Source organism: Engystomops pustulosus, chromosome 3, assembly GCF_040894005.1.
Source record: "Engystomops pustulosus chromosome 3, aEngPut4.maternal, whole genome shotgun sequence".
NCBI classification, from domain to species: domain Eukaryota; kingdom Metazoa; phylum Chordata; class Amphibia; order Anura; family Leptodactylidae; genus Engystomops; species Engystomops pustulosus.
In genome coordinates, this window is record NC_092413.1 from 28,129,331 (window position 1) to 28,148,422 (window position 19,092).

At 41.7% G+C, this 19,092-nt stretch overlaps 1 protein-coding gene across 6 annotated transcripts in view; it reads left to right on the plus strand.

Moving 5' to 3' along the window:
• EHBP1 (EH domain binding protein 1) overlaps positions 1-19,092 on the plus strand; it is a 241,545-nt gene that overhangs the window by 79,274 nt on the left and 143,179 nt on the right. For all 6 annotated transcript variants that reach the window (XM_072140370.1, XM_072140374.1, XM_072140372.1 and 3 more), the window contains one exon: positions 11,106-11,289. In XM_072140370.1, the coding sequence (XP_071996471.1) occupies positions 11,106-11,289 (184 nt within the window). The remainder of the gene's footprint in view (positions 1-11,105; positions 11,290-19,092) is intronic.

A 19,092-nucleotide genomic window follows, 5' to 3' on the forward strand; every position in this document is an offset into this window, starting at 1 on the left:
AGATGCATGGCAGTTGTGAAGAGGTAAAAGAATCCACCGTTCTTCCCAAAAAAATTTTTAAAGAATGGGAAATGCATGTGTTTTACACTACTATAGGATAGAATAGAAAGGCATCACATACATTAACCCCTTAAGGACGCAGCCATTTTACAGCTTAAGGCTCAGTCCCATTTTTTGGATTCTGACTTGCGTCACTTTATATGGTTATAACTTTTGAACACTGTTACTTATCAAAGCGATTCTGAGATTTGTTTTTTCCCCACATGTTGTACTTTATTTTAGTGGTAAATGTTGGCTGATAAGTTTTGCGTTTATTTTCCAAAAAAAGAAAAAATGCTGAATTTTTTGAAAAATCTCACTTTTTTGAAATTCAAAATCATTACATTTTCAGGTAGATAGATTTACCACCTAAATAAGTTGCTGCATAACATTTCCCATGTGTCTACTTTACATTTTCATAATTTTTGAAATGTCTGGATAATATATTTTGATGTCGCTCGGCTTACAAATCGAATAGCGATTTTCCGTATTTTCAGAATTTACTCTTTTGCGGATAAATACAGTTTTGAATGAAATGTTACATATTTAGTATCAAAACCCCCTATATAACCAACCCATTTTAAAATCTGCACCCCTCAAACTATCAGAAACAGCTTTTAGGAAGATTGTTAACCCCTTGAGATCTTCATAGTAATTGAATCAAAATGGAGGTGAAATTTAGATTGGTCAAATTGTTCCGGTTATACGCTCATTTAGCCCTAAAATTTACACATTTCCAAAAGCTAAAAATAGAAAACCCACCATACAATTTGTTCTGCAATTTCTCCTGAGTGCAGAGACCCCCCACATGTGGCCGTTACTTGTTTTATGGGCGCACAGCGAGGCGCAAAAGGGAAGGAGGGCCCTGCAGCTGCCAGGATTTTAGCTTCCTCTTTGGTCCCTTTTGTAGGCTATAAATTTTCGCTTTTTCGTTATTGGGGCCGTGTGCTAGCATTTTTTTTTGCGGGATGAGATGCTTTTTCCAGTGTTGCCATTTTGGGGTTGGTATCACCTATTGTTGAAAATTTAGGAACTCGTTTTTGAGGGTATGAGTAGAAAAGCATCAATTCTGTACTGGATTTTTTACTTTTTTTTTTTGGTGTTCACCGTTTAGCCTAATAATCATGTTAGCTTTATTCTATGGGACGATACGATTACGGGGATACCAGACTTGAATATATTTTCTTACATTTTACTAAATTTGTCAAATAAAACCGTAATGTGGGAAAAAATCTATCATTTTTGCATTGCCGTCTTCCAAGTGGCATAACATTTTTACTTTTTTGACTTGGGAGCTGGTTGATGGCTTGTTTTTTGCGGGACATGCTGTACTTTGCAGCAGTATCATTATGGAGTACATATGTTTTTTTGATCACTTTTGATAGCATTTTTTTGTATGATTGAATAGGTAAAAATGTTAATTTTTGGTGGGTTTTCAATAGTTTTTTTTAACGGCGTTCATTGTACGGGTTCAATAATGATTTACTTGTATTCTACGGGTTGTTACGGACGCGGTGATACTATATATGTGGGGTTTTTGTTATGATTTAGACTTTTTGGGGGTTATATGTCTCTTTATATGTTATGGGGCTTATGGGCATTTTTATTGATTTATTACTTTATTTTTTATTGAATAACATTTTTTTTTTACTTTTTAACTTTTTCCACCATGGGAAATGACCAAGCAATCATCTGATTGCTTGTTCATGATAATACCCTGCAATAATCATGTATTGCAGGGTATTATCAGTGTTAGCCTATGCACTTGCATAGGCTGGCACTATGCCAGTAAGATGACGTCACAGACGCCATCTTACTGGCAGTGCCTGCAGGCAGTGCTGGGGACCAGATCGGACCCCAGCACTTCCATAGCAGCGATCGGTGCCCCCCGAAAACGGTTCGGGGGGGGGGGGCGATCGTGGTGGAAAGACCCCCCCAGAGACATGTTAGATGCCGCGGGCGTGCTGACCGCGGCATTTAACGGGTTACACACCCGCGATCGGAGCCCACTCCGACCGCGGGTGTTACACTGGGGTGCCAGCTATTAGTTACAGCCGGCACCCCGTGTTTCCCGATGCCGGTTCGGCTCTGATCCGCCACTGAGCGCTAAGTCACTGCGCTCCGTGGCGGATATATCCGCCACGGAGCGTGAAGGGGTTAAAACGAAGCTCTATGCACACAAGATGCTTGAGACACTGTGATTGGTGGATTCCCGGTTATTCCCTAGCCTGTGGATTTAGGATTAATCCCTCCCTTGTAATCTGGATGATAGATGTTCTGGTTATATAGCCAATTCTCAAAGCTATAACAATAAGTCTTTTTTAATTTGCCATTGTAAGAATAAAATCGTTAACAATAGTGGCAGATGCTCTTTAATTAAGCAGAATATTACAGCGGGAACGAGTGATTATATAAATAATATAAAACACAGGGCGTGTGGCTACTATACAACAAGCTTCACATTAAATCTATTATTCGGCTGTGTAATTGAAGGTGAACTTTTAGATCTGTCAGTTTAGGTGTGGATTTATTTTTCTGTAATTATAATGGTAAAAGAAAGCAATTAAACCTTCATGATTTTGTGTAGAGTATTACTAGTCATGGACTGTGTGTTCCTATTTATACATCTAATTGTCAGCATAATTAGTTTATGGAGTAATTCTTTTGTCTATCCATAGGCCCCTCCTATAATGCACAAAGAGAGCAAATAACATTCATAATTATGAATACATAGATATAATATATATAAATTATATAATGAGAGAGAGTTTATTTTCAGGACTATAAAAATAGTAAATTCAAACTGAAGGCATCAAAACTATGAATTAACACATGTGGAATTATATACTTAACAAAACCGTGTGAAACAACTGAAAATATGTTTTATATTCTAGGTTCTTCTAAGTAGCCGCCCTTTGCTTTGATTGCTGCTTTTCACACTTTTGGCATTCTCTTGATGAGCTTCAAGAGGTAGTCACCTGAAATGGTCTTTCAACAGTCTTGAAGGAGTTCCCAGAGATGCTTAGCACTTGTTGGCCCTTTTACCTTCAATCTGCGGTCCAGTTTGCCCCAAACCATCTCAATTGGATTCTGGTCTGGTGACTGTGGAGTCCAGGTCACCTGGTGTAGCCCCCCATCACTCTCCTTCTTGGTCAAATCGCCCTTATACAGCATGGATGTGTTTGGGGGTCATTGTCCTGTTTAAAAATAAATGATGGTCCAATTAAACGCAAAGCGGATGGAATAGCAGCCGCTGCACGATGCTGTGGTAACCATGCTGGTTCAGTATATCTTAAATTTTGAATAAATCCCCAACAGTGTCACCAGCTAAGCACTCCCACACCATCACAATGAGATTTATTTATAAATTTATTCCTGTTCTGTAAAATAAGGGACAATCAATAGCAACATAACATAGGATCAGACAACACAGTTTACTTGTAGTCTGTTGCCATGGAAATATAGGTCTGCTATAAAACTTAATGGTTCCTTTACCTTTGTTTAGGCCCCTGCCGTGCTGCACATTTTTGAACCTACTTTTCAAAAACAATTACCACTCTCCTAATTGTGTAAAAACAAAAAAAAATAGAAAACAATAAATAAAAGTCAGTCAATTAAAAAAATATATTTTTTTAAAGTTTCATTTTTAAATTGCCCCTTTGGGGCATGTTTACTTACCTGTCCAACGGAGTTCACCGAAAATGCATTGTCCGACGATAATGCACTGTGGCGAGATTCATTAAGAGTTCACTTTCTTTTAAGTGGTGCATGCAGGTGCATTGGATTGCGACACATATTTGAAAGTTAAAGGGAACCTACCACCACGAATCTACCTATAAAGGTAGATTGGGTGGTAGGTGGATGTATGGGACGTGAGGATAGCCCTTTTTAGAGCTAATCCTCACGTCCCCGCTAGCGTAGCATAAACTTTATTGCCCTAATATGTAAATTTTATTAAGCGGCTACTGGGGCGTGGCGTAGCCGGACACGAGGCTACACGGCTCCTGGCAGCTGCGCACCCTCGTCCGAGAAGCCGGAGTTCTGCGCATGCGCAGTAACTCCGGCCTCGTTCCCGAGATCGCGCATCCTCGGGCCTGCGCTCTGCATACCTATACCAGAGCGCAGGCCCGAGGATGCGCGCCGAAGATCACAGGGTAGGCGGGGGAAAGCGGCTACTGGGGCGTGGAGTAGCCGCACCGTGTAGCCTCGTGTCCGGCTACGCCACGCCCCAGTAGCCGCTTAATAAAATTTACATATTAGGGCAATAAAGTTTATGCTACGCTAGCGGGGACGTGAGGATTAGCTCTAAAAAAGGGCTATCCTCACGTCCCATACATCCACCTACCACCCGATCTACCTTTATAGGTAGATTCGTGGTGGTAGGTGCCCTTTAAATCCTGCGCTCAGTCCGTATTAGTTAGATCGTCTGACTGCACCCCCCCCCCCCCAATTTGTGGCGCATGAAACCGCCAAAAACTAATTGCGTACGACACAATCCTAGCGCAGACACCTGTCAAAGCCGCGCAAATGCCCGAAAAAGACGAACAGTCCGACAAAAGTGCGATCTGCGACCCTTAGTAAATGAGCCCCATTGTCTGCTTCACGTGAGACTCTTCCCTCGTCATATATTGTAGTCTGTGAGCTACTGTGATCTGATTATGTAAAGCTGCAGCGGTCTCATTCCCTTTGTGCGAGTCCTTACGTCTGAGTAAGATGTTCATCGCTGACTCTCGGGGCTAACTCGATTTGTGACACCTCAGAACTGGCTGCGGCCCTCTGAAATCTAATACTCTTCACATACTCCTGATTGCATTAAGGTTTTAGTGGGAAGGCACGGGGTTGTGTAGGGGTGAAAAAAATAATACATTTGATGGATTACTACCTCTCAGTCAGGAAAATTTCTATTCCCCATTTCCAAATTGCTCCATGTGTTTTTTGTTGTTTTTTTTCTGGTCCAGTGAATTTTTTATTTTTTTTTCCCATTAGCCGTATTAGCCTCTGTGCACTCTCGTTTTCGATGTGATGCAAATAGGCTTTTTAATTTACTGACTGGAAAGCAGGTCGCAGCCTTAATGTCTCACAATTAGATTTGCTGCAGCCTTAATAATAAGATGCCCATTCCCGGTATTGTGGAAAGTGTTTCTAGGAGTGTGGTGCACATTTGCGCTCATTTACAAGTGATTATGTCATAAATAGGTTCCTATTTTTACCACTTTTAGCTAAATATATTGTATATTATAGCGGCGTTAATCAATTGTTGGCTTTATAAAGAAACGCCAACCTCATGCTATGTACACAAACACCTGTGCATGCATATATATGTAGTTTTACACACTACATTTAACACGGATAAGGGATTTAGGGGAAAGAAAATAATTCCTCCAATTAGTAGGAATATAAAATCCTTTATAGAATTTATAGATTAGGATTACGCTGATTCAACTTTGTGGTATCTAATTTTGGTTTGAATGTAAAATTCTGGGGTAAGGCTATAATATGTAAAGACTTCATGTGTAAGTAAACTTACAAAATTGCACTACTAAAAGTAATAGTGCAGATCAAAATAGTAAACTTTGTAATATACTTTTTTAAAGACATATGAGCCCGTGTCCTTCTTTTTCCCCTGCCTTTCTTCCTTATTTAAGTGGTTTGTTCAAATCGGCTTTCTGTCCTGTATCCACTGACAGTTGAGCGATGAATAAATCTGATAACGTGTCTGAAGTAACTCCTTACATACCAAAACTAGATACTCTAGTCTCCTCATAGAGCTAAATCATTAGGACCAGGCCATTTTTTGTTTTTTTGCGTTTCCATTTTTAACTCTCTTTAACAATCCAAAACTCTTTTATTTTCAGTACTTGTTTTCTACGTAACAAATTGTACTTTCTAGTATCAGTTTTGTACATAACATGCCGTGTACTGGGAAGTGGGAAAAAGGAAATCCAAATGCAGTGAAATTGACAATAAAACACATTTTTAAAATTTTCTTGTAGGCCACCTCCCCTTTTAACCTTTTGGATTGTTATGATCACTGTGATACCAAATTTATAAATGTTTTATGAGGTTTTAATTTAAATAAATTAAAATCTTGGTTCTTTAAAAAGTTTATTCATTTTTGCCATATTCTGATGCTAAATTTTTCATACGGAGCTGTGTAAGATGTTGTTTTTTGTTGTTTTTTTTTTGCGGAATGTGATGCCGTTTTCATTTCTACCATTTTTGTACTGTAAGACTTTTTTGATCACTTTTTATTTAAAATTTTATGGTTTGTAAAATGGTGAAAAAGTGGAGATTCGGACATTTGGGAATTATTTTATGTTTTGTGTTCACAGCTTGGAATACCTGTTTATAATATTTTGATAGACTTTTGGGATGCGGCAATATACTGTGTATGTATATATAATAATAATATTATATAATACAGGCAGTCCCCGGGTTACATACAAGATAGGGTTTGTTCGAGGTTTGTTCTTAAGTTGAATTTGTATGCAAGTCGAAACTGTATATTTTATAATTAAAGTTCTAGACAAATTTTTTCTTTTGTCCCAGTGACAATTGGAGATTCAAAATTTTTTGCTGTAATTGGATTAAGAATTATCAATAAAGCTTCATTACAGACACCTTACAGCTGATCATTGCAGTCTGGGACTATAGTAAAGCATCCAGAGAGCTTTACCAGAGGTCACAGTGGGCAGAGGGGTCCGTCTGTAACTATGGGTTGTCTGTAAGTCGGGTGTCCGCCTGTATATAATATTGTATGGGGTATTACTGAACGATCCTACCATAGCCATATCGGTATGTGGTGGATTTCCTTAAGATCTTTTACACTGCAGCACCAGCATTCTTCACAAATGACCAGCTCTGAAGTATTGTACAGATTCTAGGCCGTCGTGGTGCTGCATTGTTTCTCTCAAATTAAATTGCTGTGTGGCCCCTCCCTCATTCATGAGGGGGGAATGAGGGAGCTAAGAGAGACATTGGCTTAGTCACACAGTGACTCACTGAAGTGAGATTCCTGAGGTAGGAGGGAGTTGAGGAAGACATTGGAGAAGAGTAAACACGGTGCCAGCTTTTTTTTTAAAAAAAATGTATGTATGCTGTGGATTTTTATAATAAAAACCTGAATGGGAAACAATGAGAAGACAGTGGGAACCTGTCATTAGGTTAAATGCTGAAAACCTAATCATAGGTTGCCTTTTAATCAGTTTCTGTAAATCAGCTTTTAGTCCGGAGAGCTGAATCATTAAGGGAAAGATGCTTTATCTTAGTCTTTAGCCTTAAATCTGTCTGAAATGGACTGACTCCGGGAGGCTTCCAGGCATACTGCTCACTATGGGAGAAAGAAGCAGAAGCAAAGGCAAAAGAAACTGCTTTAGCTATTGAATTTTATTACAAAGTTTACTATTATCACCTCATAATAGTCTTAAGCAGGGCAGTTTCTAGATACTTTGTTGTACAGAGCGAATCTCTAATGATCACATTATAGAAACACATAAGCGATCGGGTCGTGGAACGTCCCTATATGCTTGCATTGTGTTTATAAACGCAATGTAAGTGGTACATGTGACCACACCCTAAATATTCAGAACACCCCCCCCCCAGTATATAAATAGCCCAGCACACTGTCCCCCCAGTATATAGGCAGCCAGAACAGTTTCCCCCCCCCTCCCACACACACACAGTATATAGGTGTCCAGCACACTGTCCCTCCCAGTATATAAATAGCCCAGAAAATTGCACCCACCCCCAGTATATAAGTAACCAGAAAACTACCCCCCCAGTATTTAAGTAGGCAGCCTGCTACACCCCCACCTCCCAGTATTTAGGTAAGCTGGAAGTTGCAGCCCCTGCCTCCCAGAGTATATAAGTAGCCAGCACACTAAATCCCCCTTCCTCCAGTATATAGATATCCAGCACACCCGCCACCCCAGTGTAAAGGTAGCCAGCACACCTCACCACCCCATGCCAACCCTGTATACAGGTAGCCAGCACTCAGCTTGCGGCACATAAAAAAGATAAAACCGCTACGCACTTTCTGGCACTCCCAACAGCTCCTCTTCTCCCTTCTCCTATCTTCAGCAGTGTGGGGCAGTGTGCGGATGCCTGTCCTCCCCTGTTTCCTCCATTGGATGGCAACCGGGACAGTCGCTCTCCCTGCCCGGTTGGAAGAAACAGGCTTTTTTTTTTAAGAACCTTTTGTACACCAGGCAGAAATCGTGTTTAGGAAGGTCCTTTTTAGCTGTCCTTAAAATAATGTAGAAAACTGCTATATATGTGAGAAAGTAGTAAGTATTACCAACAATTTACCGAAATTCTGGTAGAATATTAATTCTGTTAACTACCCAAACTTTAAATAATCCACTTGTATGTTCAGAGAGATTTGTGAACAGTTTCAAGGGGAATGTTTTTGTTGCTCATAGTAGCCCATCACAATGCAGCTCTTCATTTTCAAGAGCTATAGCAAGAGTAATTTGTTGCTATGGGTCACAAAGACTGATTACACGGATAGTTTTATTAAACTCCTTGTTGCCTTCAAATATTAATGATGATCCTTAGCAACAGAATCCAAACTGCCACTTAAAGGGGTTTTCTAATAACACCACTTATCCTGTATCTCTTTCCAATCCATTTACTTCTAGGGCCTAAGGGGGATAATTAACGGGGCACGGTCACCAGATTTTATACCATTTTAAAGATGAGAATTTTATCTTTCAAATCACATCTGATGGTTAAAGAGCTATTTGGGAAATGCTATTTGATAAAGATGCATTTTCTATAGATGTCATATTTCATATTTCTGGTTCTATAGTATCATAAAGAACCAGAATTCTGATGCGATTCTCATTTTTACAATGACCAAAGGCAGCCCCCAGGTTACATACTTACATACAAAAGGTTTGTTCTTACATTGAATTTGTATGTAAGTTGGAACTGTATATTTTATAATTGTAGCTCCAGACAAAAAAAAATTTTTTTGTCCCAATGACAATTAGATTTTCAAAATTTTGTGATGCTATGTTAACAAGGATTATCAATAAAGCTTCATTACAGACACCTTACAGCTGATCATTGCAGTCTGGGACTATAGTAAAGCCTCCAGAGAGCTACACCAGAGGTCACAGTGGGCAGAGGGGTCCGTCTGTAACTAGGGGTCGTCTGTAAGTCGAGTGTCCTTAAGTCGGGAATCGTCTGTATTGCCTATCCACTTCATAAGACATGGCAATCTGATTGGTGGGGTCTAACTGCTGGGACCCCCTCAGTCACATGGACATAACTCCCACAGTTCACAAAACCAAGGTCCGTCTGTAAGTTGGGGACTGCCTGTATGTGTTCTAGCTGCCATAGAACGTAAAATAAGGGGGTCTGACACTCTTAATCCAGGCTCTTAAAGTAACTAATCTCATGAAAAAAAAAATTACTAGTTTTGGCTAAATTACATACAACTTTGAAAACAAAACAATTAAAAAAACAAAAAAACAACATAACGGTTTTTAAGATAAAATAGGGAAAAATAGTGAGGGTACCTTTGTGGTTTAAAGCTAAGAAGTGTCACTTTAAGTACAGTTCTTTATCAGTTACAAAGATCTGAATGGAGTTCACCCAGTGTTTTTGGAAACCCTGCTCTTGTGTGTGGTTGGGGTCCCAGTGGCCTTGTCCCCCTTATAATCAGAATATATAAGGTTGTTGATGAGGAATCTTTACTAGTGGAAAATATTCTTGAACTATCTCTTTTATAGGTTTCTAGCCTTCTGCAAAGAATCTACTGATATAAAAAAAAGAATTAATAAAGCCAATTTAAAAAACTGAAAAAAAAAATTATTATTCGAGTGTAGGGAAAAATGCACTAAAAAATGGCATGTTTCTGTACAGGGGAATACTGTGTCCTGTATCTCCTTGAGCTCTTTCTTGTTGACCTCCAGTAACAAATAACAGTAGTCCTGATTGTCAGCCAAATTTTATTTTAGTGGATAAGAAAGGGGTGGGGAGTGCTTGATCCCAGACAACTATCTTTTATAATCATATACTCATTGTCCTAAAATCTGTTGAAGAAACAGGGAAACTTTTTGGGATAATATTAGTGTCCAGTCTACAAAGAGCATGTTACCGAACAGAGGGTGCCAAACATTTTTTTTTATATATATATAATATATTTATACTAATATATATTTTTATATATTCTACATATACCGCATATCAAAATGTGGTTCCTTATTAGGATTTGGGAGTCCATAGGGTGGTAAACACCTAAAATAGTACACTCAATGAGGGACGGACTTTTCATGTATAAGAATGTCTACTGATAAGACAACCTACTGGACTTCTAAGCCTATTGTGAGCAGAATTTACACAGTAGAAGTATTGTTTTGTTGCTGATGGTAACCAGTCATCATAAACCCTAAAGTTTAAATTGTCTTATTGGTTATATTATATGGTTATATTCAATAAGCAATGAAAACCCCAGTTGAAGAGAACCTGTCATCTATAACAATGGCACTAGGAGCTGCTTACTAAAGTAGGAGGCGGTGACTGCTGCATGGGTCACCACCAGCCTATAGAGTGGGAGGGGCGGTCCGGGGAATAAGCAGTGCCTCGGACCGCCCCCTCATGAATACGCCGGACTGCTTTGAGCGTGGTCCGGCGTTCCTATTGTACTTGGCGGCGGTGTCTGCTAGGTTTATCGAAGGGTTCAGATAGAGCTAGCAGTTTATCACCGCTAAAAATAGGCTACTGCTAGGAGCGGCTTATACTTTAGTATAAAGTATGCCTTTTTTTATAGGTGGCAGGGTAAAAAGGTAAGCATTGCCACTTGGTGGACAAATGATGGTGAAAGCAAGGTTTCAAGGAAATCTACCATAGGGAATCTACTTTCTGAAAGTTTCCCCATGGTAGATTCTCCCTCCGTCCAGCAGCTGCATCCCATTTTTTCCTAAATCTGGAAAAGTTGACCCTGTCCTGGTCATATCATGGACACAGCTTCCTGGTGCTTACAGTCCAGTGACTGAATCTGCTTCTTTCTCAATTGAGTCAGCTTCTTGTTTTTTTATTTTGCATGTCCTTATTCACAGGTCTAATCCATTCTATGAACCAAAAGAGGATGTTGCCCGGAGTTGGCCTATTAAAGAGTCTGAGCAAGAGAAGAAGATGAAAAGGAAGGCTCCAGCTCCTCCAGCATCCACACCAAAGAAAGAGGAAACTCCGCGCACCCCCCTTTCTGTCCCTGCAGGCAAGGAGCTCTCCTCTTCTCCCAAGGTACAGATCATAATCTGGGTTTTCTATGAAGCTCATTGACAACCAATGTGGCCATTATTATAGCAGGGGTTGTCATGCACTGTACACCGAAACAGCCTGATTATGCAGCATTATGGGAAAATGAGATCTATCTCTGAATTAAAAGGAACCCTAAAGGGAACTTGTCACCAGGGACTTCCTTTTCACTAAAGACAGGTTGCAAACACCCATTACAACCGCGTTGCAAATATGCCATTGTCCATTTTCTGAGCATTTTCATTCTGACCTGGCTCCCTGCCAGAATCCTGTACTGAGTCTCTGGGGAGAGGGGGCTTTGGATGCATTTAAAACGGAAAAAAAATGTGTCTGGTCTCAATACCTCCTCAGCTCTCAGCCCCCACTCTTTTGCTCGTTTACAGCCCCTCCATTCCCCTCCCTAAACCAAAGCCCCCTGGGACTCAGGACAGGATTCTGGCAGGGAGGCAGGTAAATTAAAACACAAAATTCTTTTGCATTGAAAATGTTCAGTAAAATGGTCAAAGGCATCTATGCAGCTGTAATGGGCTTCTGCAACCTATTTTTTGGTGGAAATGAGGTCCCTGATGACAGGTTCCCTTTAATACTTCTTGTTAAGCTTCTTGGGATGTATAAAATAGTAAATTGACTCTTACTCTTAATGTTCACTAACAAACCTCTGTAGCCTTGATAAAATGAGAGTAAATTATGTACAATTTTGCTTGATTCACAAAATTTGGAAAAGCGTGCATCATTTTTGTCACAGTTCCAAAATACTTGATATGTTATATGGATATTTTGTGTGTCTTATAAAATATTAATACGATTCAATTAAATGTAAGGCATTTAAAGTCTTTTAAAATGAGGAAGAGTTCAAGGTGTATGAATACTTCTGCAGCTGACTGTATTTCCGTATCTCTTTTATGTTTGTTAGCACTTCAGTGATAAAGTCTTGTTTGATAATGCACCAGTAGGTGGCTCCTCAGGGCTGTGATATAAGACAGAAATGTGATTGTACGCAATGAGAAGGAAACTATATGTTTGACACAAAACGCACTATAGTTGGCTCAACAAAGAGCACACAGACACATGTATTCCTTTGGGCTTATATACACGGCTGTGTTTCCTGCTCCAGGAATCGGCCTATATTCATAAATATTCATAGGTATACTACAGATATTACATGCATCTCCTATGCAACCTAAGGCTGCATGCAGAGGAATGTGTGCCGCACACAACGGGGCCCGAGAAAGGAGGTGGGGGTGAGCGCTGCTCGCCCCTGCCCCCCTCCATAGAGATGCAAGGAGCTGTACATGCGGCACCGTATCGCTCTGTACCCCCAGTGCGCCCATTGCCGGCCTATGGGGGATGTATATACATCCCCCAACGGTTGTGTGAATGTAGCCTAAGTCTTGCATGTATAAGGGAGGGCGTCCAGACTGTGCCCGGGACCTCCCAGACAGCCAGTGTGTGGGTACAGCATGTGCCTCCGGCCTCAAGCTTGGGCTTAACCAGCGTTGTCTAATATCTTTTGTATTGTGTGTGTATGTGCAGTAGTTCAGCACACATCCCTTATTTGTAAAGACATGGACCTGTATAAGCCCTTGTATCTCCACCTTTAATATCTCTTTATGTTTTCATCAAATGAATTTAATCCCCCTAATTTTATCTTTCAAGTTTTGCATCCCTTTTGCGGTAATTATACGCGGCACGGATTGATTGTAAAGCGGTAACAAAAGCTCAGGAATAAGGAGCGTGTACTCAGCGCTCCCTACTCAGACATGAAGTAGAACAGCTGAGCGGGGTTGGGAAAGCACATACCCATAATGTGCCATGCTTCGGCTTGTTTTGTAAACACTGCCAAATGTTTTGGGGGGTAATTAACAAATCGGCAAGCTGTCCTCAGCGCCGGAGTGAAGATTTATCGGCTTGTACGGCGGTGTCCTACCAATTGTCTTACATGGGTAGAACATTGTGGATTATTACAGCAAAGCGCTAACAAAATAGTCAAATGTGAGCAGCAGAGAAATGCCTGCGGGGGGATCCGTCTATGAGTCAAGTAAAGAGTAAATATAAGTCTATCAGCTATGCATGTGTTTGCAGCACTTAAGGTCCTATGTATATTCATGCCTGTCATGTCATAACATAAGTTATAGCTTTATAAGTGCACCTTACAATCCCATGTCTCGAGATGTTTACATAGCTGTTTGTCCCGATTCCAGTGATTCAGAAATGAGCGGAGAGTTATGGCTTCTCCCCTCCTAAGAACACTGTGCAATTATATGGAAAAAAAATCGCCGCACAAGACTGGAAACATTTCATTTTCTGTCTAAGCTGCCGGATGCTTGTGCTGTCCTGAAGATCCCTAATATAGTTCACTCATCACCCGCCGCTGTCTCATCGCAGCCATCACTTCCTCCCGCCGCGTCCGAGCAGCTGTTTCCATGAATTGCCATTATTATACACCTAAACTCGGCCTTTATTTGTGTAGATGTGGTAAATACCTCATTTTTCATTGAAACACTTTTGTGTTCTTGGGTTAATGTTTGAGGTTTTTTAGTGCGGTTTTTGTCGCAAAAAAATAGGAGTTTGCCACCCAATGCGTCTGCCGATCAGCTGTTTGATAATACGCATAGAGCCAGAAGAAAACTTCTGCGTCTGTAGCGTAGCACCCCGGCTCACTGCAGCCACAGCTCACATTGACATGAAACCTTCAAATTCCTTTAAGGACAGGGATAACACGCATCGTGATGTCATGGGACGGGGATATCGCACATAGTGATGTCACGGGACTGGGAGAGCGCACATAGTGATGTCACGGGACTGGGAGAGCGCACATAGTGATGTCACGGGACTGGGAGAGCGCACATAGTGATGTCACGGGACTGGGAGAGTGCACATAGTGATGTGACGGGACTGGGAGAGTGCACATAGTGATGTGACGGGACTGGGAGAGCGCACATAGTGATGTCACGGGACTGGGAGAGCGCACATAGTGATGTCACGGGACTGGGAGAGCGCACATAGTGATGTCACGGGACTGGGAGAGCGCACATAGTGATGTCACGGGACCGGGATACCGCGTACATAGTGATGTCACGGGACTGGGGTAACGCACACAGTGATGTCACTGGGATGTCACGGGACTGGGAGAGCGCACATAGTGATGTCACGGGACTGGGAGAGCGCACATAGTGATGTCACGGGACGGGGATACCGCGCACATAGTGATGTCACGGGACTGGGAGAGCGCACATAGTGATGTCACGGGACGGGGATACCGCGCACATAGTGATGTCACGGGACTGGGAGAGCGCACATAGTGATGTCACGGGACGGGGATACCGCGCACATAGTGATGTCACGGGGCGGGGATACCGCGCACATGGTGATGTCACGGGGCGGGGATACCGCGCACATGGTGATGTCACGGGACGGGGATACCGCGCACATGGTGATGTCACGGGACGGGGATACCGCGCACATAGTGATGTCACGGGACGGGGATACCGCGCACATAGTGATGTCACGGGACGGGGATACCGCGCACATAGTGATGTCACGGGACGGGGATACCGCGCACATAGTGATGTCACGGGACGGGGATACCGCGCACATAGTGATGTCACGGGACGGGGATACCGCGCACATAGTGATGTCACGGGACGGGGATACCGCGCACATAGTGATGTCACGGGACGGGGTCAACGCACACAGTGATGTCACGCGACGGGGTCAACGCACACAGTGATGTCACGCGACGGGGTCAACGCACACAGTGATGTCACGCGACGGGGTCAACGCACACAGTGATGTCACGCGACGGGGTCAACGCACAGTGATGTCATGGGACTGGGATGACCCGCACAGTGATGTCACTGGGACACATTTTGCATGCCACCTTTCATTGTCCTTACTAATTGCCTCCTTTTTTGCTGCAGGAAAGTGGGGTGTTAATATTAAGCAGTATGGGGTTCATACTTATATACGGTATACATAAAGTCTTAGAACCCCAGTTCTGGCTTTCTTACTGCTTGTTAGGAAGGTGCATTGAAAACTGCACAGCCTGATCCATTTAATGTTGTAGGTTTTCTCTGTGGCATATGGGTGCGGCTTCTATTAAGCCCATCAATTAAATTTTAAAAATGTAGTAAACCCAATTTTAAACATATATTTATAGAATTAACACTACAAAACAGTGGATACATTTCGGTATCTCCCAATCCTCTCATAAGTAATAGTTGCCTTGTAGAAGATGTTTTGTGTGTACTATGGTTGTCTAAGAAATAGGCCTGCGTGCCGAGACTAAAAACAAATCCACCAAATCATCTTCAAGGAATCTCTCTAAGTACAACACATGAACTAAGTGTGAAGGTTCGTCATTCTCCGTCCCCAGGGACCTGGCGGTAGCCGTCACTGACTTCTGCATCATTGGCTGAGGAGATAACACTTTGATACTGAAAAGTGAAGTATCGTCACATTGATCCTCTAAGTGAATTTCCTCATAATTAAACAAACGCCGCAAAGCTCCGCATAGTCTTCATATGCCATCAAGTATGCAGATCGTCACACACCGGCTCAGAGCGTGTGCCCACCTTATGGCGTTTCAATTTTATTTCCGCCATTGCCTTTATCTAGGGAAATGTTACATACGGCCACGTAATGCGGGTATCCTACACAGTAAACAAAGTACTTGTGAGATGGTCCCGGCACGCTGGCTGCATCTTCTGCAGGAACAGTTGTCAGTTTCAGCAGCGCTCCGACTATCGAGTCTCCATTTGTGGAATTCACAATGACCTTTGCATACATAAAGTCAAATAGGATTAAGTCTGGAATTTCTAACAATAGGGAAAAAAGCAACAGATGTAGCCAACGTTGAACGTGGAAGGATTTTTGATTCACATTTGGAAAGGAGGTCCTACCGGAGGCAAGTTTTGTAACTACAAGTCAAAATAGTATATAATATATGGCTGAGAGATGGGGATCTTTGCGGCACCCTGATGCTTGATCTGTGCTTGAAATTAATTTGACTTTAAAATCAAGGTTAAAAAATATGTTAATTGGCTGCAAGCGCTCCTGGGGGCATCACCAGAGAGACCCCCCCTTCCCCAGGCTATGGCAGTAGTGGCAATTACTTGCTCCCATAGAACTGACAACACCCCCAGCATCGATCTTGCGGCCTCCTGGATCCTATGTCATCGTCTGGCACTGATGCTGGAGCTACTGCACAGTTGTGGCAGTTGAAAGCAGCCAAAGGGAGCCCTGCTATACGCATGCACTTCAGCATTGATCCCGGAGCTGCGGAGCATGCACAGAGCTCCGATGCGGCACACAACAGTGGGAGCATTAGCAGGAGGGTGCCGAGGATGTGCAGGGATGACAGAGGCTACTTGGGGAGTAGAGTAGTCTTTCCTCCCTGGCCTGGGTAGCCCCTCTGGAAAATTTACATATTACCTAAATTTTAGCTTAGTATAGAGAGTGTTATAAGATTAGCTAAAGATTAGGATTTAGAAGGTTAATAGGAACTTACCCTAACATCTACCTTAATAGATAGATTTCCTTCAATTCTTTTTGGAACATTCATGAATGAATATTGGGGCTAAGGTTATCCGAGCAAGGATTTGTACAAATCATCAAACAACCTGCACTGGGTCATCTTCTACCCATAGATCTTCCTGGTGCCATCTCTTTACACGGTAAGAGTGCCAAGTTCCTTCTCCTTTTTCATCTTTTCCTTTCCTCTGTGGTCCAGTTCTGATTCTTTTATGCCCATTGTGGGTTCTTGTTAATTTCGCGACCTCCCCCCCTCCCTCCCTCCCCATTGTTTTTGGGAGTGTGGTTTCTAAACTAGACCATCCCTAATAGAGTTGTCCATGCAATAGATTTACATGATATGCTCCTGGTTTCCCTGGGCTTGGCCCACGTTCAATTACAATGGAAATGTCATTCTCCTCAAGGAAATAATACGACTAAAGGAATCCTATAAATCCTAAGCTAGTTTTCCATGTGATGTAATAGAATAATGTATGTTAATATGTGCCCTGATAAGCCTCACCTATTATGTATCAGATAACAAGATTCACCCATCTATACGTTTAATGTGTCTGACACTTGTTGGAATAGCACCAAGGAGCCTCTTTACTCCTTAAAACTTTTGATGTGCCACTCCCCATATTCTTATTACTTTCTTGTGAAATCTCAAGTGCTGCCGTCATCCTGGTGTGAAAAGGTGAAAGATACAAGATAAGAACATTTGATAGGTGATGATAATCCACACATGTTTTATGTAAATGAATTGCTACATGAGTCACTGCAGGCGGTGTTTGTTTTTGCAGAGGGTTAATTACCTTGAAAGTGATTATATATGCAGAAGTCCCCATGAGGAGGTTTCTTCTTCGGATTCTGAAGAAACTGGGCAAAACATTTTCTTAAAGATATGGACGCATCAAGCTGTACAACCTTATAGTCAGCAATCGGATTAAAAGTGAGTGGTCTGGTTTGTGGCTGCCAAACAGGACTGAGATATGAGAGACTGCTAAAGGTTTTGAAGGACCAACGGGTGGAAAGGGAAGTGGTGGACATTTGTAGTTGGGAAAGACTGTAGCAGGAGATCTTTCATCTGCATCTAGAATGCCAAATATATTCCTGTCAGGTCCTGACATAAGGAGACATTGGTCCTGCAACCAATACCGCAAGATTGCAGCTCTGAAATGTAAATGCAGGTAGAGGTAAATGGGTTAAGAGTTGCCGATTTTAGAATTTTTTATTTTTTTTTGTATTTTGTGTATTTTTTTTTTTTTTATCCCCCCGCTCATCTACATTTGACACTTTCGGGTTCATAAATTCACTTCGCTGCTTGAAGCTGACGCCGCCTCAACAACATGTTTGGACCTGGAAAGCAATTATATCTGACATAGCAGAACCTTGGCACCTGTGCAGATTCTTATATTTTAAAGAAGAAAATTCCACTACAAATAAAGTTCATTCGTCCAGGCCCACGTTTTGTATGTGTGTTTTTTTTTTTTGTGGTCCTTCTCTTGTTTTGCCACCATACCCATGTACATGTCATATTGTTTTCCTGTTTATAAACTAAAATTGGAATCAGAACATATTATATTATTTTTTAGCGGTGAGAACTTCCATAGACATTATCATTTTGATCCGTTGCCACTATAGAATCATATAATGGGCTCATAGGAGTGGCAGCAGCTGCATACTAGGGCGTCTAAAGGGTTAAATTGCTTGTTTTCAATTTATTTAAGAATCCTCTTTATAGATTTAGGATGTTCATTCATAGGTTTGATGCCCTTTAGTATCAACCATACAGAATATATTGATGTTTTTTTTTTACTTTCCCTAATGGGAGTTGGAGGGTTGGAATTTCAACATTCTTGCTTTACAGAATACCCTTTTTTTGGGGTCTGATAGTTTGTGTGGTTTATCATATGTTCACCTTTTGCCCAATCAGATGAGGTAAGTTACAACCCCTCTAAAGAATATATGCACACCCAGACAGGTATTCATATGTTTGGAGATCTGGAGGAATTGCTGTTGGTGGACTAATTTTTTGGCCAACATCTATCAGAATTGTACAGGCAACTTAAAAGGGAACCTGTCATCAGGAGCTCTATTTCTGGCTCCCACATTGCCAAAGTGTTTTTAGAATAAAACTGACTTTTTCAGATAAAAAAAGTTAGCTGAAAGTGTACCTTTCTCTCTGCAGAGCAGTGTCCTGTGTCACATGGGAGTGGCCAGTGAGAAGCACCCCCCACCCTCGGGAAACCGCTCTGTCATGTGATTATTTCAATA